Source organism: Aaosphaeria arxii (genome assembly GCF_010015735.1).
Source record: "Aaosphaeria arxii CBS 175.79 unplaced genomic scaffold BU24scaffold_6, whole genome shotgun sequence".
Taxonomy (NCBI): Eukaryota; Fungi; Ascomycota; class Dothideomycetes; order Pleosporales; genus Aaosphaeria; species Aaosphaeria arxii.
In genome coordinates, this window is record NW_022983479.1 from 2,540,532 (window position 1) to 2,560,634 (window position 20,103).

The window sequence follows — 20,103 nt, forward strand, 5'->3', positions numbered from 1 at the left end:
GCGTGAATATCTCTACTTCAACAAAATGAGTGAAGAATGATGAATTGCACGGAGAGGTCGCAAAGAAAAAGTTCAGGACAATGCCAAGGCTATTTCGCGCTAGAGCTCTTTTGGCCGAGGAAATCGCGAGCTACCTGGACTCTACCTCCTCGACCTCGACCTGCGACCTACGAGCAACGCGACTCTTCATCCGCCTTTCAGTTCCAAAAGCTCGAAGTCCTAGTTATCTACTTGGTCACATATAAGACAGACCGAACCGTCTTTCAGAGACACACTGCGCCACAATGACGAAGAAGCGCAAGAGGTATCCCGATCTCAACCAGAAGCTTGAGCGCCCATGGTGCTACTACTGCGAGCGTGACTTCGACGATCTCAAGATTCTTATTTCACATCAAAAGGCCAAACATTTCAAATGCGAGCGATGTGGTCGGCGATTGAATACAGCTGGAGGTCAGTTGCGCGGCGGCTCATTACCGGGAAGCATACGTTAACATAGTTCCTAGGTCTCTCCGTCCACATGAACCAAGTGCACAAAGAGAACTTGACCCAGGTTGAGAATGCCATTCCTGGACGATCAGGCCTCGACATCGAAATCTTTGGCATGGAAGGTGTGCCAGCAGAGGTCATCGACCAGCATGTCCAGGATACTACCCACAAGCACTTCGAGGAGGAGGCTGAGCGCGCACGCGTTACTGGTAATCCCATTCGTGGAGCCTTCACAAATGGCGCTGCTCCACCGAACAAGCGCACCAAAGTGAAGGAATCATTAGAGGAAATCACGGAGAGAGCAGCCAAGTTCAGGATAGACAAGGCCAACGGCGTGCTTCCAGCTCCACCTGTTGAGAAGAAGAAGTCGGAACCCGTAAGTGAAGTCTTTGTTGAACTTGAGAAGATACTAACGATCTGTACAGACGCCTCCAGCTACCCAGACACCAGTCGCGCCGCCTACGCAAACATCTCCTTTCCCGCCGGGCACACAATATCCTCCTCCACCCGGAGCTCCTCAATTTCCGCCAGGCCAATTTCCCCCAGCTGGCCCTCCGGGATTTGTCCCTGGCTTTGGAGGTGCACCGCCGCCATTCCCTCCTGGTGGAAGTCCTGTAAACAGTGCTATCCCTCCTCGCCCAGGAAGCATCCCTGGCCAACCCGGTCTTCCCCAACGCCCTCCATTTGGTGCTCCACCAGGTGTCGGATATCCTGCAGGCACCGACCCCTCGATCGCTGCGTCTGTGGACGAGCTTATTGCAAGTGCAACCGCCTCGGCACCGTCAGCGGACGCTGCACCAGAGAAGAAGAGCAAGAAGGACAAGAACATCAGGCTTGTGTACTCCGAGGACCTCATCAGCCCAGAAGAGAAGATGGCATCGCTGTCACGTTATGCCGCTTTTGTTCGGGGATGAGATTTGGCGCGACAAAAGTATCCCTCAACTTCGACTTTGGAATTTCGATATCGCTGAGAGCAGCGGGTCTTCCTTGCTTATCATCTACTACACAATTGTAACTCTAGGACAACATCTCCTTGTTGAGATTGAATGAAACTTCTCCAACTTTAAACTGCGTGGTTCTGCTCATTGCACATCGAGCGATCCTGAAGCAGTTGCAAGAGGCTGTATGACCTCTTCGTTTTGTCTGTTGGCAAAACATCTGCTTTCTTGCTTCACATGGTGATTGATGATGTCCATGACGTGCTAATCTGATCGTTCTACTAGGTTGACTTGTACAACACTTTATTGCACTATGATTGCCCTTATAGGGCGTAATATGAATGTAGAGGCTATACATGAGTAGACAGCCATCCAATAAATACAATAATAAATCCGAATAACCATTCACCAACCGCGAAAAGCTACTTGCTAGTCAACGATCGTGATAACGCCTGCATGCTAGGACCGAGCCGTTCAAGCATCGTAATCCAACTCCTCCCCTTCTTCCTCCTCATCCTCGTCATACTCCTCACTCTGCTCATCATCACTGCTCCTGTCCTCGCTAGCCCTCGCCCACTCTTGGCTCTCGCTCAGCGCCAAACTCTCACCAAGATCCAATCCCCTCGTGCCCTCGAGGCCTAACCTGCCCTCCTCACTAGCAGTCGCACCCGAAATATCCTCCTCCTGCTCGGGGATCGGATCAACCTCCTGCAACTCATCGTCCTCGTCCTCTCCTTCCATAGCAACAGCAGCAGCAGCACCGCCAAGCGCCGCAAAACCAACCGTCTTTCCAGTGCCGCCGGAACCGCCCTGCTCATGTGCCTGCGACCGAACAGTCGGCTCAATGACGTCCCCGTCCCACGGCTTGCACTCCTTGACCGTGGCGCCGCAGCGCAGACAGGTCCAGCCTTCGCCCTCCTCGTTGGCGATGCGCTGCGCGATGCACGAGAAACAGTATATGCACTCGCATGGGATCGCGGAGTACGGGTTCGTTATGTCGGTTGCGGAGGAGCCGGTGATGCCGCCGCCGGAGGATTGGGCGAGGACGTCGGCTTCGCTTGTTGCGGGGGGGTTTTGGTCTTTGCTGTTGGGTGGGGTGGTTAGTATATGATATATGGGCTGAGGAAGGGGGGTTGGAGGGAGGGGAGACGTACTAGCATATTGCGCATGTCCGTTCAGGGAGGAAACCAAGCTCGCCGTTCTTAGTCTCTGCATCATCATCGTCTGAGGATGTGGAGCGGCCGAGGAGGTGGAGGACGTTTGCTTTCAGCTTGCGCCATGTGCGAGAGAGAATGCGGCGCCAGCGGGAGATGCCGACGAGTGGGAGGAGGAAGAGGAGGAATTCGGTGAATGCGTGCCAGACTAGTTGGCGGTTCAGGTATTCGAAGGAGACCTCGCGGCTCGTCGAGTGGGATGTTGGTGTGAGTCTCAGACGGAGGATGCGATCTGTGAGTGTTCGGTATCGGCCGTTCACGAGGAATACGAGGAAGGATGCCAGACTCGCGATGTCGTGGATGCTGTTCAAGCGCTCTGTCACCCGCGTTGCGAACTTGAGGGATTGCGACTGAGGGGTGGTGTAGTCCTCGGAGGTCGCGAGTAGGTAGTCCTCCCACTTTGTCCAAGCGTATCGTCCACCGACTGTAAGGATTCCGTATGCAATCTTCTGCCATGGTTTTGGCGGCGGTCGTGACGGCGAGTTTGATCGCGCGTCTGTGTATCTCAATCCCTGGAGATGAGCTCCGTAGCTGGCATTGTTGTTCCAGATGCTCAATTTGAAAAGTACCAATCGAAGTCCAAGCAATATTTCTGCTGCGTAGGAATCTGTGAGGTGACTTCCGAAGTATTTCAATCCTTCCCCAGCTTGGCTCTTCAACAGCTCCAGCAGTTCGTCATCCAGGAGTTCTGCATCCACCTGTCCAACACGGAATTCGGGTCGCGTGCCTTCGCGCCCCTTGACAGCGTCCCAGGAGCTTATCCCAAGGTGACCGAGACTGCTCAGTGGATAGGGCAGTCGCGCGACTGCGCGGGCGGAGGAGGACGGTTCATGGAGATGGCTGCGCGTGTGAGCTGCGCGTTGAGCGCGGCGTGCTGCGATGCGTTCCTGGGCGGCGGCGAAGTCGGCGGAGGGCATTATCTAGGAGCATTGGGCATATGTGGGGAGAAAAAGAGGAAGAAGAAGGACGACCCAAGGTCCAATGTATATCTTATCGAGGGCGGCGTGACATGGGGTGAGTCGTGAGAATGGGGGTGGATGCGGCTTGGGCCGAGGTTCACTCGGATGAGAGACAAGGAGATGTGATAATGGGGAGGAGGATTTGATGATCGTATGTCCTTTGGAGCAGGCATCTCTCTGGACCCTTTCACATGTCGCACCGCCTGCTCCCTATCACCCCCGTCGTCACTGCGGGGAGCTTTTTTTGTCGGAGGATCTCGCTGTGGTAAACAAGCTCATGCATTTCGCGCTTCACGCATGTTACCTCTGTCCTGGGTGAGCAGGCTCCTCAAATTTCGACACACGAGGCCGTTTGATCTTTTCTGATCTTCCCTTCCGCTTCTGCCTCCTCGAATTTAACTTTACTCACCCCCCGCCTCAATCCACTACTCAACCCCACGAACGTTGAACTACCAATAACAATGCAGGTGGAATTCTCAGCGATAGAGGTTGCTGGAGAGGCGAATCCTCTCACAGAGGGAATACTGATTCACGTGCTGCGCTCAGCTGCATCTGCAGATCCGCATCAAGTTCAGTCTGGCACAAAGCAGCTGCAACAATGGGAGAAGGCACGGGGCTATTATCCGTTGCTTCAAGTGAGCATATTCTTACTTGTAAATGGTATACAACTAACGTAGTGTTAGTCTGTATTTATCGAGAAATCCCTCCCATGGGAAGTTCGCTACCTCGCAATCATTCAGCTTAAGAATGGTATCGACAAATACTGGCGCAAAACTGCAACGAAGTATGTGCCTTGCATACATAAAACATGGAGATATCTGACAACCTTTACAGTGCAGTCACCAAGGAGGATAAGGCAGCCATACGAGCCAGGCTACTCGAGAGCGGCGTGAATGAGGCAGACCAACGACTCGCGCTACAAAATGCATTAGTTGTCGCAAAGATCGTCCGGTTTGAATTTCCCAATGACTGGTAATCCACATCTACTCTATAAACTTATGCTTATCTCACTTCTCACAGGCCCGATCTTTTTCAACAACTACTCCAGATCCTCCGTTCCTCAACCGAACCAGGCGCTTACCGATTGCTTCTCCCTCGAGCGCTGCTGATAATTCTACATATCGTGAAGGAGCTGTCTACTGGACGTCTCCTTAGAACGCGACAGACGTTACAAACCGTGGCACCAGAAACCTTCAACTTACTCGGAAACATATACGTCAACAAGGTACAGAGCTGGCAGCGGTTCTTCCGCGAAGGTGGAGATGATGAAGCCGGAGCTATCGAGGACATCGAGAACAGCCTCCTGATCATCAAGGCAATTCGTCGTTTGGTCATTGCTGGCTACGACTTTCCTGGCCGCGAAAAGGAAGTCCAGGAGTTTTGGACCCTATCTCGGACACACTTTGGAGAGTTCCTCCAATATGTGGTCTACGAAGATTCCCCGTTGGCGCCCAGCGTGCGAAAGCTCATTGAGAAACTCCTTATGCAACTATCTAAATTCCACCTTGCCATGTCAACGACGCACCCGACAGGCTTTATACTCCTCCCAAACACGATAGACCTCGTCCGCGACTATTGGGCTCTGGTCGCAAAACTTGGTGAATCTTGGGGATCCAAATCATTGGACAGTGCAAAGGTTGGCACTGATGGTGACGAGGAAGATGATGCTCCTATTCTTGAGCGTTTAGGCTTGAAGGGACTGCTCGTCATTCGTGCGTGTGTAAAGATGGTGTTCTACCCAGCCCAAACCTTCCGTTATCAGCATCCTCAGGACAAGGGAGAGAAGACACAAGCCATTGCTCTGGTCAAATCTCAGCTTTTAACCGACGATCTGGTTCGCGAAATTGTATCCGCTTTGGTAACTCGCTTCTTCGTCTTTAGACCAAGTGACCTTCGCATGTGGGAGGAAGAGCCCGATGAGTGGGAGAAGATGGAGGAAGGTGGCGAGGATTGGGAATTTGCAATCCGTCCTTGCGCTGAAAAGCTGTTCTTGGATCTCGCAAAGAATTTCAAAGACTTGATCATCCAGCCACTGTTGCAAGTTTTTCAGCAAGTTGCGAGTAAGTGAAGCTTTTGGCGGCGTAGAACGTCGACTAATATGATGCAGCAACGGAGAACGAAGACATACTCTTCAAGGACTCGGTATACACAGCAATCGGTCTTGCTGCAGACATTCTACTCGATCACCTAGACTTTAACGCGTTCATAACCAACACACTAGTTGCAGAAGCTCAAAAGCAGAAGCCTGGGTTCAACATCATTCGACGACGAATCGCCATCATCATTTCTCAATGGATTGCGATCAAAATTGCAGACTCACAGAAGCCGATTGTTTATCAAATCTTCCAACACCTACTGGACAAGAGCGACCCACTCAACGACCAGGTCGTGCGCGTCACCGCCGGTAGAAAGTTCTATGATGTGGCAAACGAGTGGGAGTTCAAGGCTGACAACTTCCTCCCATACGCTCCTGCCATTCTAGAAAGACTTATGGCCTTGGTCCAAGAAGTAGAACTTCCTGAGACCAAGATGGGTCTTTTGAGTACAATCAGTATCGTTGTCGAGAGGCTGGAACATCACGTAAATAATATTTGTCGCCACATTGTGAGAATTAGCTGACCTTGCTATGCAGATTACTCCGTACGCCAACAGTATCATTGCACTTCTGCCACCCCTTTGGGAACAATCCGGCGACGAACATCTTATGAAACAAGCTATTCTCACACTTCTAGCTCGCTTAACAAACGCGATGAAGGCAGAGTCTCGCTCGTTCCACGTGTCGTTCCTTCCCATCATTCAATCAGCCATTGAGCCGAATTCGGACACGCAGGTGTATCTCCTTGAGGATGCACTAGATCTATGGGCATCAATTATTGCCCAAACACCGTCCGCGCCCGAGGCTCCGCCTCCCGAGTTACTGAATCTTTTACAATACCTCATACCACTGTATTCGTTGGATAATGACACCCTCCGGAAATCGCTCGAGATCACCGAAGCGTACCTCCTTCTTTCACCATCTGCTGTCCTCGCAGACAATTTCCGTACTACTCTTCTTTCCTCATTAGCAGAGCTCATCGGCTCTCTAAAACCTGACGCGAATGGAATGGTAACTCATCTTGTTGAATGCGTAGTCCGTGGCGCAGATGGATTCGGCGGCGAAGAAGCTGTCAAGGTAGTTGTGGGTGATCTGATCTCCACCGGCTTTCTCGCAAAGCTGCTAGAAGGTCTACACGGCGCATGGGTACACCACCAGTCGCATGGTCCCAATCGCGAATTGCCCTCTCGAGCGGTCGATGGTGTCGTGGAAACCGATTACTTCACCGTGCCTGCACGGATTGGCCTCGCATCGCCTACGGTCCTGCTCCAAGCATTGCAGTCTGTATCCAACAACGAGCTTGAGAAGACCCTTGATTGGCTGTTGGAAGAATGGTTTGGCCACATGGACAACATTGGAGACTCTCCCAACCGAAAGCTGATGACATTGACGTTCACGCGGTTTTTAGAGACCGGTCAGCCCTGGATTTTGAGTAGGCTACAAAACCTCATGGTGGTCTGGACGGACGTGCTTGGAGAGTTGCTGGACGGCTGTGATGATCGCAGTGCTGAGTGAGTATTCCTTGCCTTTTCGTATCATAGGAAGAATTTTAATACTGACGCGATATAACAGTTCTCTTCATTGGCCACCAGAACCAGCGCTACAAAACAGCGAACCAGAAGCCCCAGAAGACGTCCGCAAGCGCGAACTTATCTATAGCGACCCCATCCACCGCTTCAATCTCGTCACTTACATCCAGGAGAGATTACAGAGGGCTATCCAAGAAAGTGGAGGCGAAGCAAGGTTTCAGGAGGAGTGGCTCAGTCGTGTGGACAAAGACGTCTTGAAGGGATTCTCGGAGTTGGGCATCATGTGAGGAAGGACACGCTCAGCATTTCAAGCGAATGTACCGCTACATTTTCATGGCTTGCGGGATCTGCTAGACGGTCTTCCGCTGTATGAGTGGTCGAGGAGATGCGCATATCACATTTGAGCGACGTAGACTATTCCCCGTAGATAGCTGCCACAACGTGGATAATTCAATAACTGATATTCCTTACATCTATTCTCGCTGTGTATTTCTGCAAAATTATAAGCTCTAAAACTTTAATCTATTTAACCTATAGTATATACAGTCCCCTCTATAGATTTAGTATATTTAGGAATTATTATAGAAAAATACTAAGAGCTAAAAGATATTATTATATATAGATACCTCTATAGTAGGGAGTGTTATAGGTATAACCTATAATTAGTAAATAGGTAGATATTTGACCCTTTAAACAGGCCTCTAAAGGCAGGTAAACAATACTCAGTGGTAGAAGATCGCGATGCTCATGATGCGTCCGCCCTAAGCGAATTCCAAGACATAATTGAGCGCCTATCAGCCTTCTAAGATCCTTGTTTTCTCTTCTTCTCAGTAACTACCTAATGTAGCATTTTAATGTCAACGTTAACCAGGATGGGGGGAGGCTATTCAGCCCCGTGAGATTGCGTGAGTTTGCCTTGCAGCCTTCCTTTACCGGATTCCCCCGCACCTGTACTCCCGTGACGCTTCACAACAATTCAAATTCAATAATATAAGTCAAGAACAACTCGCTCACTGGTGCCCGGCTACCATCAACGACCCAACAACCTCAGCTTCTTTTACCGTGCTCGCGTACACCTGTCGACGCAGCCGCAGCCTTGTTTCTTCAGAGACACAACCCTCTGCCGACCGCCTCTCTAACCGCCTCCGCGACAAGCCTATTCAACTCCATTGCATACTCGCGCTGGCTCCGCCAATATCTTCCCAAGGCCTGCAAAAACACCAAGTCTCGCAATAAGACCACGCACCGTCACGTGGATGTCACTCGACCATGTCCAATGATATCAGCGAACCATTTTCGGAGGACTGTATTGAGTCTCTTGCTTCCACGCTTTGCAAAGAGTGTGATCGACTCCTTCAACATGCTGCGTCCATGCGCAAGGACTGTGCCGTCGTAGAACTGAAACTAGAACGACTCTGGGGCGAAATCCGGCAAAGTGCTAAGCAGTGTCGTTTGTGCCGGTCTATTTTGCGTGAGGAGATGCCCTTTCAACCACCAGACGAAGACAGCAGCATGATTTCAATGTCCCCAAAAGACTACAATCAATCAATCTCCAGTGGGGCGGTCGGTTATTGGTTATCGGTCTTCACGAAATCGGGTTGCGGAGGAAGTCGCATAGTTCCATTCTATCCAGTTCATGAAAAGAAATCGCCAATACCACAATTCCTGACGGATTATGAATATGCTTCGAGAACAGACGCCCCTTCGGTCGCCCAATTAGTCAGACAATGGTATGACCAGTGCATCTCTAACCATACGCAATGTGATCATCCTAAGAATAAGTACCAACCACCTAGACTTCTGGAGGTTAAAAGTGATAGCTTTCGTCTGGTCATTCCAAATGAACCTGGATTAAGCTACCTGTACGCAACACTCAGCCACTGCTGGGGATCCAACAGTCACTTCCTCAAGCTCACATCAAGCAATATCGACGCTATGATGCAGTGGGCCCCAGTTGAGAACCTTCCAACGACTTTTCGGGATGCTGTACGTCTCTGTTGTCGCATAGATATCCACTACCTGTGGATCGATAGCCTCTGTATAATTCAAGAGGGAAGGAGCAGTGAAGCAGACTGGTCGGATCATGTTTCCAGGATGTCCGCAATTTATTCAAATGGCGCTCTTAATATCGCTGCCAGTTGTTCTTCCGGACCATGGGGCGGGTTACATACCTTACGAGATCCAGGGATGCTTAAACCCGCCATTATAAGAGGTGGACATGACTACGGTCTGTCTGAAGATATTTACTGGATCGGAGGTGAGAAAAACATCAACGCAGGTGTGTTGTTTTCACCTTTGAATCTCCGTGGCTGGGTGTTCCAGGAGCGGCTACTTTCCCCTCGGGTTGTTCACTTCGAATCAGAGCAAGTATTCTGGGAATGCAACAGTGGAGAAATGTGCGAAACATATCCATGCGGCGGGAATTCACGCAAGTCGCCCTATTCAAGTCTAACTAATTTCGCCCTTCCAACGTCAGCGGGGTGCAGCGGTATAGTCGAAAACTATTCTCGATGCAAGCTTTCGTTCCCAGAGAAGGGTAAGTTATAACCTCATCATGGTTTTTCAAATCTAATTAGAGCTATACTCAGATAAGCTTGCTGCCTTTGCTGGAGTTGCCCGAAAGATCTCGCAATATGATGATGACAAATATTATGCCGGCCTGTTTAAGAGCAGCCTTCCGGGAGATCTGCTTTGGCATAATGCCAATAAAATTAACAAGGTCACCGAGGCGAATAAGAAACGGCCAAATACCGGTGTTCTGCTCGATGATCGACATGACTGCCCATCTTGGAGCTGGGCCAAGATAGATGCACCAATCTGCTATACCTGTCCCGTTGGGCCGTATCTTGTAACAATACGAGATGTGCAGATGATGCCTGTGGATTCAAACAGTCACTATGGCCCTGTGAGTGGTGGGTATATGATTCTACGAGGATTTCTGCTAGATTGGGACTGGGACATGATAGCCGGAACAGAGCCTCCAAAATGCCATTTTGATACAGAGATTTTAGCTTGCATAGACCCGCAGGATCTCAGAATCCTTCCATTCGGGTTCGTCCTGGTAAACGATTCTCCTTCTAAAGCCATTATTATGATTTCTCTCATTCTACAAAAGCTGGATGGGAAGACTCAAGAGGAATACAACAGAGTTGGGTGGCTGCAATTTACCTGGGCCACAAGAGATAGAAGCCCTCTCGCCAAGTCAGAAGAAGGGGATGATGATCCAAAAGCAAATACATGGCTGTCAAAAGCTGGCGAGGAGTTTCAGGAAGAGTGGAATGCAGGAGTATACAAGCAGGACAAAGTTTACAAAAGTGATGCATGGAGGTCAAAGGCGGTCAGTGCGTTTCGGGAAGAGTTCAGAGCAAGAGGAAAAGGAGAACTGGACATTTGCATAGCCTAGCGATATGAGCCCGCAAGCCAGGGTCTCATCAATCACGACTTCATTCCCAGTACAATTTCAACAACCTATCCTAATTGAATTTTCTTCATGAGAAGCATACCACACATTCAATGAAACGCTGTAACGAACATTGTAGAGAATGATCGGGAAGTGCAGTTATAATTGATCTGTAAGATTTGTATCAGCACGATCGCCGCCTGTGCACCCAAGGGTGTTCGGCGGCGAATCCCACCTAAAAATAGGCGTTAGATGGATTATTGGAACTGACTGCAGCAATACTATGTAAATGTTTTTGTTGCATTTGAATGTAATTGCAAAACTACAGATAAAAGGATAAAATATATACCAAGCTATCCAAAACCTATATACACTACTAGAAACAAGATATAACGAATCTTTTCCATGTAGAGTTTTCTAAATCATAAACGTCGTCGCAAAATACATGCCTGGACAGATTTATGAACTGCAAATGTATGTACCCGCTGCCTATATCCCTCTGTCCATAGCAATCACAATCAACGCCCACCCCCTACGACTCTTTATCATAGTTCCTCACAAACTCCCACATCGCACGCGTAACCGCCACCCCACCCCCCTGCGTCTCCACCGAGCGTCCCCTCCCCCTCTCATTTGGGTCTCCCGAGCCCGGGGTATTCTTCTTCCCAGCCTTCCTCCCACTCTCGAAGCTCGAAAACGTCGACAGCGACGGCATTCCGAACTGGGGATCCCGCAGCAGGGACTCTGGCACGTTGCGATAGTCGAGTGCCCTGCCCTTGGGAAGTCGTGGCATCTCCCTGGGTGCTGGATCCGCATCTGTGGGAGCGGCGACGGCGCCCCACCACATGCCGAACCTACCCTGCGCGTCCCTCGTGCGCAGCGCGGCTTGCGCGTTCTTGACGACCCACGGCGCGTACTCGTTGCAGCTTGCGCGGTGCAGGGCCGCGGTCTGCCTGGACGCGGCGTGCGTTTTCCCCGGGTGGGTGGGTGTGAGCGGGAGCGGGTTGCAGAAGGCGGTTAGGTGGTGGAAGAGGATGGATTTGAAGGTTTGGCTGTCTTGGCTGCAGGTGCCGTAGGGGTCGCAGAGCTCAGTGAGGATGCCGGAGGTGCCTAGGCCAGCCCAGTCGCCTGCTCGTGTGCGTTGGGTTGGAGGGTGTGAAGTGGTTGAGGCGATTGGGGTGTCGGTCCAGCCGGTTGCGTGGATCACGTTGCGGATGAGCTCATGGCCGTCTTCCAGGTAGGCGGTATTGCCTGTGGCTTCCCAGAGGCCGCGGAGACCGGTTAGGACGACGCCTTGGTTGTAGGTGTAGACCATTTCGTTGCGGTCGTCGCATTCCGTTTTACTGTGGTTGCGGTAGTAGTCTTTGATGTGGAAGCCATCGACGTAGAGACCCTTATCGTTTGTCATACCACTATTCTTCAGCCATTCGTAGCCATTGGCTGCGTTTTGGAGATAGACGCTGTCGTAGGTCGATCGCTTGTTTTGGCTTGGACAGGCGGTTTTGGTTCGTACCTCGCTGTCGCCGTCTTGGAACCCCATGAACGGCGAGCAGTTTTCGTCGCCAGGAAAATGGAGGTACATAGAAATGCTTGCTGAAATAAACAGTTGGTTCGTAATCGCATTTTTATACGGCAACAAGCGCGGGTTCCAAGTCATTCCTCCCCCACATAGATACCAATCCCAACCCTGCTCCGCGAGCTCGTAGAAGACTCTTGCGCGATGCGCAAACGCTGGTATGAATTGACTACCATGCCAATCAGACTCGCCGTCTCCAGCCCCATTCATCGTCGCAGGGTAGTGCAGCTCTGAGTGTTCGCTTATGAATCTGATGCTGTCGAGCCAGCCTAGTACAACCCACAGCATGTCATCGTATGCTTGCATGCGGATCGAGAAGTGATCCTCCCCAAAGAAGAACGCGCTACTCTGCGCAAAGTATTTGTTGATCTGGTTCTCCACCATTTGCGCCTCGACGTCGAGTTTGCGGTTCTTGGAGAATGTCCCCGGAAGAGTATACGAGAGTGAATGCGACAGCGAGTATAGTGAAGCAGACAGATGTGTACCCATCACCGCGGCGGTCCAGTCGATTGCGTTCGTCCATGTTCCGAGCCATAGTGTGAAATATTCATTCTGTAGGGTAGACAGCGCGGAGTGGAGTTCTTGGAGGGCATTGTTCGCAGCTGATGCGCTGAACCGGAAGGACGAAGGTGGTGATTCGAGGATATGATCGCTCGGAGAGGGATTGACGGGCCGGAGAATCTGCTGCTGCTCGGATTTCAAGTGTGTATTCGGTTCGACTGTGTATGCGATTAGCGGTTGGTCGTCAAATTAAGGTTGGGAGAGGATGTCTACCGAAGGAAGGCACGTCGTCTGTATTGATGGCAGCTCCAAGTACGACGAACAATACAATAGTCGCCCAAAGTACAGCCAGCGATCGCTTGAGTAAGGCGATGCTGAACGACATCGTGAGGACTTAACCCCGCAATGGCGCAAGCTGATGATGTATGCGGTAAAAGCGAGGTGTTTCGGTCGCGTGGAGATCGAAAGCCGCTCTTCCAGAGAGCGGCAAAGTGCAATGAGCTAGGTGATGTACATGAGCGGTTTCGATCAAGGTCCAGGCGATATGTAGCTATACCAAGTTTCGACGGGCCTGCGTCCCGTGTCCGAAGGACGTCAGCTTGGAATCCATGAGGTTGTCCAAGCCCGGGGCCAAGCTCGGCTGAAGTGCCTACTTGTACTTGGTCTCTGCCCTAAAGCAACCACTTGTAATGGATGATAAACACTTAGATAGTAAGTAGTCTTAAGTTGAAAAATATACAAAAAAGGGTGTGAATTGAACAATGAGTGATTACTTGAAGAACAACATTAAATTTGTCTTATTCTAGGGCGCATCATGCTTCGACTAGACAACTAGCCAGGTACCCAGCCAGGTACCACATCAGACTACTTGTAAGTGTTCAAGGGTCCCCACACCCATCCGACAATATATGCATTTGAAATAAAAGAATTGTCAAAATTCTCTCTGTATAGTATCAAAGGGCCAAAAAAAGTGAATAGACTGGTGGCCAAATACCAGCGTATAGTGTGTCTGACTCAGACAGTTTAGAGGTAGCTATTAGTCCACACAGAAGTAAAAAAAGCAAAAAGAATGGTGAACAGAGTGGGATTCGAACCCACGCCTATTACTAGACCAGCATGAATGACATGAAACTGATATTTGGTGAGAATATCGCAAGTCACGTGACCTCCTGAAGCTGGCGCCTTAGACCGCTCGGCCATCTGTCCTGTTGCTTGATTTAGAGATTTTATCATTTGAATGAGTTATATATTGCGTAATCTGTAGCCTAAAGTTGTAAAAGAGTTCTTGAATTGCAAAAAGTAACAGAGTGTGCAGTACAGAGGCTAAGGAGCCTATTCAAAGATAAGCGAGACTAGAATAGTGGGGTAGAGTTAACCAATCAGTTTAATTAGCTAGGTAGTTTATGTTACAATCTATCTTATCCTTCCTTTAGAGTACCCTTCTAGGATCTACTGGGAGATAGGTCAGACTGTAAACAGGGCCTGTAGGACAGTTTAACAGTTGATCACTCGGATCAATCAATCAGACAATTGAGTATCACAACCAGATGAGATAGTGAATGATGATAGATCAGATGGAGAATGTACGTCCTTGCGCTGCTGCCTACCTACCTCTATGAGGACCTATCTCCCTGTCCTACTCTACTTACAATCAATTGATCCTCTGATCTATCTAATTCCTTAGGATATTGACCGTGATAAGGCCTGTCCAGGGTTAAGACAACATCTACCAACCTCCTAAGGCCTATCGATAATGATGTATCTCTACCTGTCCTCCTTATCTGCCAATTGTAGGTCGTGCCTGTCATGCTCCCTGCTATAGGCGCGTATAGTTAGAATGTATTCATCTGTAGGGTCTGCAGATAGATTAACTGAGGCAAGAATCTACAAGTGTCAGAGATGAATATATATACTTCTGACCTCTCAAGTTCTAACACACTTCAAGGCACTTCCCGAGAGAGTTTATGTATCATCGATTACCAGCCTGTTGCTGCAAATTGACAAGGTATATTTGCAACGCGCCGCAATGTATCTGACTGCAGGGAAACCTTTTGAGGATGATGATGATAGATGCTAGGTGAGGCAGTATTTGAAGAATTGCAACTACTACAGTTCAAGGATGTTTCAAGCCTCTAGATAGATAATAGCGTATGTACCTGACTACACCACCTCCTCTGTTTCAGCACTTTCAATCAAGGGGTGCTTGCTGCTTAGGATACTGGTTGGTGCAGCTGTGCGATTGCGACCGTGTACGACTGGATGTTCATTTCTGACTGATTTGTGTCTCTGAACTTGGTCCCATGCTGCAAGAAGATTCTGGTACTTATCTTCGGGCCTCTCATCTTCCGCAACAGCCATGCCATCCAGGATCTCCTTGGCTTGGTAGTTACGCCAGTATGCGTTGTTTCGAAAGGTGTAGTATTTTTCGCTGAGCCCATATAACAGCATAGGTGCTTGCATAACAAGTGCAAACGAGAGCGCAGCCTCATTGAGCCAAGGTTGTATGGGGTTTGGATGGCAAGCCCACTCATCTATCCCAACAGAGATCATAGTCGGTTCTGTGCCAGCGTCATTTGCAGTTTTGATGTATGAATTAAAGGTGAGAGGGAAAGTGCAAGCGCGCTCAGGCATTTACCTTTCACAAGAGTTCTTAGTAAGATTCCCTAGCTGATAGCTACCTGTAGTCAAAAAAGTATATAATCTAATATAATAGACTACCCCCACAGGCCAACAGCAATGCCGCCTGTACTGTGCTATTGCCAACAGAGAGGGTTACTTTAACCACCAAATGCAGCACTGGGGTGATGAGCAAAGTCCATATGTCTGTTCTATGCAGGGATGCACACGTCATTTTGTGTGTCTCTGCTACTTCTGCCTAGGCAAGTTCAAATGTAGTCCAAGATTACGAATCGACCTCCCTACTCCTCAACGACCGTACGTACACAATAAAGGCAGCGCCAAAGCTAAAGCAGGTCGCCTTAAAGCCTGTCCCAGAAACAATATCTTTGATTACTACTTCCAGGGTGTGCCTTTCTTTGGGCAAGCAAGGCTCAAGTACTGGCAGGCCTGGCATTCAGTGTAAGACTACAGCAGTAGTTGCAGCTATGGACGCACAGACAAGCAGGCTTCTCGTAGCTGCAAGCCAGGAGAAATCTACTTAAGATTATTGCCAAGAGCAGGGTTTCAAGATGCCTCTCTCCTGTCGTGCCTTCCTCTTGATGCACTATTAATCTATGTAACAGTAGATTATTAGGATTACAGTAGTCTAATTGTAAAAGTATAATAGTAGGGTTTTAGGACTACAGTAGTCTAATTATTATAGATTATAAAAAGTCTAACAGTATACTTTTTAGACTACAGGTAGTCTAAAAATATTAGAATGTGAAAAGGGCAATAGTACTCTTCTTAGACTACAGCAAAGAAAAGGTTCTAATAGAGGTTTAAAGCTCTTGCAACCAGCCTGTTTCTTTGAGTGTTTGATTGATTCCTTGTAGTCAAGGAAGAGCATGCCTCATTGAGCTGGGCATGGTATCTTCTTTACTCAATGAGGGTAAATGTTGTCGTCCCAGCTCACAGCAACCTTTCCCTTGTGGCTAGCAGTCACATGGCCTTTGAGAGCCTTCATGGATTCGAACTCTCGGGTGCATCCGTCAACACCAAAGCTGCAGAATACCTCGTCCTGTCTGCAAACACTTGCTTTATCAAGTATTTGTCTGCGGAGGGTGTACTGAATGTGTACGAATCGCCGTTGTTAATGATTGGCTTTCTTGTTCAAGAGAGCTAGCCATAGGACTCAGGATCTTGGTTGACGAAGGAGATGGGGGAACAACCCTTTCCGGGTGGGTTGCAAGTGCGAGTGATGATCCGTGTCGGCGCGAAGGCGAGAGGCGCATCAAGATCGCGGCGGATATGGACTGGAGAGACAGCCCATTCGGGGTATTGGAGGCAACAGAGATGATAGCTGGGGACAGGCTATCGGTGAAAATAGTGCCAGATTGATCGTTGGCAATGGTCCGTAAAAGGCGAATCGCATCGTCTTGAGAGAGTGCTTTGGAATGCAACAGCGAGCTTGGAACGCTTGAGGAAGCGGGTGTCTCGAGTATTGAATCATATTCTTCGTCATCGCCGGCAAGCTTCTGACGTTTGCTTGATGTTTGGTGCTCCTGCTCGTTCAGGTGAAGGGTGTTGCGTGGGGTAGCAGGTGGGCCACTGAAGGCTTCACTTGGTCTAAACCAGCTGTCGAGAGAGGTACTCTGCTTAGGGAACACCTTAGCCTTGGAAGTTGACTTCGCCATAACAATTAGAAGATGATGTGATGGTGATTGTCGCTTCGCAGAGCACAGAAATGTGGTTGTGCATTCGGTCGCGTGCTTTCCAGTTGTAGAATGTATCCAGATCGGGAAGCGACGACATCATCGACACACCAAAGCTTCGCACGAGGAAGACCCTGATGCATGACCACCGCTTACCCAGGTAGTTTGTTAGAAACGTATCAAAATGCATTCAACTTCCAGGTGACTTACAGACTGTTCCTTGCGCAGTGAAGGCATGCAACCTGAAAATCTCGTATTCCTTTGAACACTGGAAAAGTTTCATCTTCTGAACCTTGGAACACACATAATCTTTTGGAACCGACAACATCGCAGCAGTGATTATCGTAACATTGGGCGGGTGGCAGATCGTCGTGATAGCGGTTGTTGGTTTGAGGTAGGTAATTGTAGGCAGCAGCGCGAGGACCTGCATTCTCCATCTGATCTATCATTCACCATCTCATCTGATGGTGATACTCAATCGTCTGATTGATTAATCCAAGTAATCAACCGTCACAGGCTTCATTAATAGTCTGAGTTTCTTTACTCAATCTTTGGTTTGTCCACGTTAATTGTCCGAACTCATATGTTCGCGACTCATCCTGGCCTCCTTAGCTTCCATGGCTGAGGAAGATCCCTCTTTTCCGGCCGCGCTGCCTTCGGATCCATCGCCATCGCTATCTTCGGTGAAGTCGAATTGATCGCCATTGTCTCTAGCTTCCTGAGCTTTCTGCTCAATTACAGTTTGGCTAAAAGTATATGGCGCTATTTCAATAGACTTCTGCACAAGACTTTCGATTCGGACCGAACTGGGTCCAAAATCATTGTGATCAAGATCCTCGACATTGTCGAAGAATCGTAGGTGTGTTCGGATCGACCAACGAATTGAGGCTTTTGCTAGCCTATGGAGACCTATATCTGTGTATACAGACTCGTTGAAAAGCTGAACACCAGTCTTTTTCTGCTTCACCTAACTTCGTTTCGGGGAAGTCAAGCCAACTTCTATCTTTTGCTTCTTTGCCAGCGCATGTTCGGCAGAGCCTACACTCGCATTGTGATTTAGAGAGGGGAAAGTTTCGCAAGCCTCCAATACAGGTGCCGAACTGCTGCACTCTGGTGACGGTGATTTCCCCGATGACGGCGATTCCTCTGGTGATGGTGACTGCTCTGGTGACGCTGATCTCTCTGGTGAGAGTATCTGGTCCGAGCTGCTCAGTTCGGGCGTCTCCTCGGGTTTTTGATTCTGGGTAGACCCATCATCAGACCACGGCACATCTGTTGGTAAACTTTTGATCGCACTCTCCATGTGTTGTTTCAGTTGATCTTTTGAAATTGGCTGTATGGAACCAGAAGCGTCATCTGTAGTGCCTGGCACAGTCGATGCTTCTCTGAGTGGTGATGCATGTTAAAAATTTGGCGTGGTTAAGTGTCCTACGCTGCTTTGATCGAAATTTTTCTGTACAGGTGAATGTAGTTCTACTGGATCAATCTCCTGTTCGGCTTGTTCACATGGACGCATTTCGATCGAGGAGGCATTGGAGGTAACTGAGAGTTCTCCCCCAACAGGCGACTGTGGAGTGGGTGCAACTGTTCCTGGGTTCTCTGACGCAGGTTTAGTTTGTAGTTCTGCAGCTTTGCTGCAGTCCGCCTGACAAACAGTTCTTGATTCAGATGGAGTGTTCCCTAGGTCCTTTTGCTGAACTGACACATTAAAAACACTGCTAAAAATATCCAAATCGGTCCATGGGTCACGGTCCTCGTTGACCCAAGATGCCGTTGGCATCGTGCCTGGATGTTCATTGGATGCCGCACATGGCATCACAAAACTGTCGCCACTATCTTCGTTCTTTAGCCTTCGAAGAATGTCGCCCAATCTGAGCGGCTCTTGGCTTTGTATACCGAAATCGTCAATCAACAACGATTGCATCCTATCATATCTAGTCTCCATGGAGTCATCGTCGAACGCGGCAGCAACCAAGGCGTGCAGATGGCAAAGGAAAGAAGCTGTCGATCTGTTCGTAATGTTCAAATATCGATGGAATTCATCGTAGAATTGAGTTCGTGTAGTGCTAGCGGAGCTTGCAGCTAGAGTACAATCCAAGCCTAACGTGTTCGGCGAACACGCATGTATATGAAATGTCTTGCAAACACTCACACGCCGAAGGGCATGTCTTAGTGTTCATTTCAGCTTGTCCACTTCGGCATCTTTGGTCTTCTTCTTCTGATCTTCCGGATACGGTAGTATCTGGTGTATTGGTGTATTGGTGTAATCGGAGCAGAAACAGCCTGAGCCAATTCAGCTGCAAGAGACTAGTTGCGCTCTTCTAGCTCAACTTTCTCTTTAGTCTGCTGTCCGACGACGTACATCAAATCGGCGCGGGCTTTGCCGCGTTTGATATCAGCCTCCTCACCTAGAACAAAATGTGTCTCAATCTTGTCGAATGACGCTTTTATCTTTGTAATCTCGCCGCGAATGGTCGAGTCAATTTCTTCCCCTTCTATCATAGCATTGCCGAGGGAACTGATTGTCTGTTTTACGGTCTCGTCTTTGTGGGCTAATCCGGTGGTGCCTTGGTGTTGGCACTCGCCCTGAACTGCAATGTCCTGCATAATACTTAGTTCGCGTTGATAGTTACCAGTGACCATGCAATAACGTACCGATTGAAGTTCTATTGAACGGTCGTATGCTGTTTCTGGCATTCTAGCCTTGTCCTTTTGTTCAGCTATGGTGACCTTGTCTGCTTCAACAAGGTTGTTGGCTCCTCAAAACAAGACTGCCGCGGAATTTTAGTTCGGAAAAGTTCTTCGAACGAAGTTTCTGAGCTCTTGAGATTCCAAGTTCTCAGTGCAGGGTGTTGGCGAGATGCGAACAGGTTACCTTTATGTTGGCGAGATGCGAACAGAGTAACTTTGTGTTGGCGAGGTGCGAACAGAGTAACTTTGTGTTGGCGAGATGCGAACAGGTTAACTTTAAGAGGGTACAGTCAAGATTCTGAAGTAGCAAAGTGAGTGTGTGTTCGAATTGTGTGCTTTTACCTTTGCTAAAATTACTTAATCAATGCCGTCCACCCGTTTGGACAACCGTTTGGACAACC

General features: G+C 49.1%; 8 protein-coding genes and 1 non-coding gene across 9 annotated transcripts; 3 read left to right on the forward strand and 6 right to left on the reverse strand.

Annotated features, from left to right (window-relative positions):
• Positions 1–153: 153 nt before the first annotated feature.
• Positions 154–1,813, forward strand: BU24DRAFT_395110 (uncharacterized protein). Its single transcript, XM_033525242.1, has 3 exons — positions 154–450; positions 504–862; positions 912–1,813. Exons 1-3 carry the CDS (start codon positions 285–287, stop codon positions 1,398–1,400), a joined length of 1,014 nt encoding a protein of 337 aa, XP_033382317.1. The 5' UTR covers positions 154–284; the 3' UTR covers positions 1,401–1,813.
• On the reverse strand, positions 1,705–3,693 carry BU24DRAFT_373721 (uncharacterized protein). Its single transcript, XM_033524537.1, has 2 exons — positions 2,579–3,693; positions 1,705–2,508 (listed from the first exon to the last, which is right to left on the reverse strand). Exons 1-2 carry the CDS (start codon positions 3,553–3,555, stop codon positions 1,899–1,901), a joined length of 1,587 nt encoding a protein of 528 aa, XP_033382318.1. The 5' UTR covers positions 3,556–3,693; the 3' UTR covers positions 1,705–1,898.
• Positions 3,694–3,871: 178 nt separating this feature from the next.
• Positions 3,872–7,693, forward strand: BU24DRAFT_424988 (ARM repeat-containing protein). Its single transcript, XM_033528636.1, has 7 exons — positions 3,872–4,232; positions 4,281–4,381; positions 4,432–4,569; positions 4,618–5,657; positions 5,705–6,177; positions 6,230–7,203; positions 7,265–7,693. The coding sequence occupies exons 1-7, from the start codon at positions 4,059–4,061 to the stop codon at positions 7,506–7,508; spliced, it is 3,144 nt and encodes a 1,047-aa protein (XP_033382319.1). The 5' UTR covers positions 3,872–4,058; the 3' UTR covers positions 7,509–7,693.
• Positions 7,694–8,064: 371 nt separating this feature from the next.
• Positions 8,065–10,743, forward strand: BU24DRAFT_494345 (HET-domain-containing protein). The gene is made up of 2 exons (XM_033534040.1): positions 8,065–9,757; positions 9,810–10,743. The coding sequence occupies exons 1-2, from the start codon at positions 8,491–8,493 to the stop codon at positions 10,622–10,624; spliced, it is 2,082 nt and encodes a 693-aa protein (XP_033382320.1). The 5' UTR covers positions 8,065–8,490; the 3' UTR covers positions 10,625–10,743.
• Positions 10,744–10,921: 178 nt separating this feature from the next.
• On the reverse strand, positions 10,922–13,433 carry BU24DRAFT_452761 (glycoside hydrolase family 76 protein). The gene is made up of 2 exons (XM_033531210.1): positions 12,972–13,433; positions 10,922–12,916 (listed from the first exon to the last, which is right to left on the reverse strand). The coding sequence occupies exons 1-2, from the start codon at positions 13,081–13,083 to the stop codon at positions 11,154–11,156; spliced, it is 1,875 nt and encodes a 624-aa protein (XP_033382321.1). The 5' UTR covers positions 13,084–13,433; the 3' UTR covers positions 10,922–11,153.
• Positions 13,434–13,771: 338 nt separating this feature from the next.
• On the reverse strand, positions 13,772–13,904 carry BU24DRAFT_t61. The gene has a single exon. It is a non-coding gene; the product is annotated as a tRNA-Leu (tRNA).
• Positions 13,905–14,858: 954 nt separating this feature from the next.
• Positions 14,859–15,329, reverse strand: BU24DRAFT_411671 (uncharacterized protein; the record flags this gene model as incomplete). Its single annotated transcript, XM_033526058.1, has 1 exon — positions 14,859–15,329. One exon carries the CDS (start codon positions 15,327–15,329, stop codon positions 14,859–14,861), a length of 471 nt encoding a protein of 156 aa, XP_033382322.1.
• Positions 15,330–16,399: 1,070 nt separating this feature from the next.
• BU24DRAFT_494347 (uncharacterized protein) lies at positions 16,400–17,111 on the reverse strand (the record flags this gene model as incomplete). The annotated part of the gene is made up of 2 exons (XM_033534041.1): positions 16,400–16,984; positions 17,040–17,111. The coding sequence occupies 2 exons, from the start codon at positions 17,109–17,111 to the stop codon at positions 16,400–16,402; spliced, it is 657 nt and encodes a 218-aa protein (XP_033382323.1).
• A 465-nt stretch (positions 17,112–17,576) lies between these two features.
• Positions 17,577–19,708, reverse strand: BU24DRAFT_452763 (uncharacterized protein; the record flags this gene model as incomplete). The annotated part of the gene is made up of 6 exons (XM_033531211.1): positions 17,577–17,920; positions 17,984–18,344; positions 18,444–19,093; positions 19,164–19,294; positions 19,374–19,612; positions 19,667–19,708. 6 exons carry the CDS (start codon positions 19,706–19,708, stop codon positions 17,577–17,579), a joined length of 1,767 nt encoding a protein of 588 aa, XP_033382324.1.
• Between the last annotated feature and the right edge of the window lie 395 nt (positions 19,709–20,103).

What these genes read in the sequence shown, in the direction of transcription:
- BU24DRAFT_395110 (XM_033525242.1), top strand. Translation starts at nt 285, where the DNA reads ATGACGAAGAAGCGCAAGAGGTATCCCGATCTCAACCAGAAGCTTGAG. An exon ending in GCGATTGAATACAGCTGGAG is followed by an intron (nt 451 to 503) that starts GTCAGTTGCGCG and finishes CATAGTTCCTAG; the next exon opens with GTCTCTCCGTCCACATGAAC. An exon ending in AGAAGAAGAAGTCGGAACCC is followed by an intron (nt 863 to 911) that starts GTAAGTGAAGTC and finishes CGATCTGTACAG; the next exon opens with ACGCCTCCAGCTACCCAGAC.
- BU24DRAFT_373721 (XM_033524537.1), bottom strand. Translation starts at nt 3,555, where the DNA reads ATGCCCTCCGCCGACTTCGCCGCCGCCCAGGAACGCATCGCAGCACGC. An exon ending in CGGACATGCGCAATATGCTA is followed by an intron (nt 2,509 to 2,578) that starts GTACGTCTCCCC and finishes CCCACCCAACAG; the next exon opens with CAAAGACCAAAACCCCCCCG.
- BU24DRAFT_424988 (XM_033528636.1), top strand. Translation starts at nt 4,059, where the DNA reads ATGCAGGTGGAATTCTCAGCGATAGAGGTTGCTGGAGAGGCGAATCCT. An exon ending in AGTTTTTCAGCAAGTTGCGA is followed by an intron (nt 5,658 to 5,704) that starts GTAAGTGAAGCT and finishes AATATGATGCAG; the next exon opens with CAACGGAGAACGAAGACATA. An exon ending in TGTGATGATCGCAGTGCTGA is followed by an intron (nt 7,204 to 7,264) that starts GTGAGTATTCCT and finishes GCGATATAACAG; the next exon opens with TTCTCTTCATTGGCCACCAG.
- BU24DRAFT_494345 (XM_033534040.1), top strand. Translation starts at nt 8,491, where the DNA reads ATGTCCAATGATATCAGCGAACCATTTTCGGAGGACTGTATTGAGTCT. An exon ending in GCTTTCGTTCCCAGAGAAGG is followed by an intron (nt 9,758 to 9,809) that starts GTAAGTTATAAC and finishes AGCTATACTCAG; the next exon opens with ATAAGCTTGCTGCCTTTGCT.
- BU24DRAFT_452761 (XM_033531210.1), bottom strand. Translation starts at nt 13,083, where the DNA reads ATGTCGTTCAGCATCGCCTTACTCAAGCGATCGCTGGCTGTACTTTGG. An exon ending in AGACGACGTGCCTTCCTTCG is followed by an intron (nt 12,917 to 12,971) that starts GTAGACATCCTC and finishes TCGCATACACAG; the next exon opens with TCGAACCGAATACACACTTG.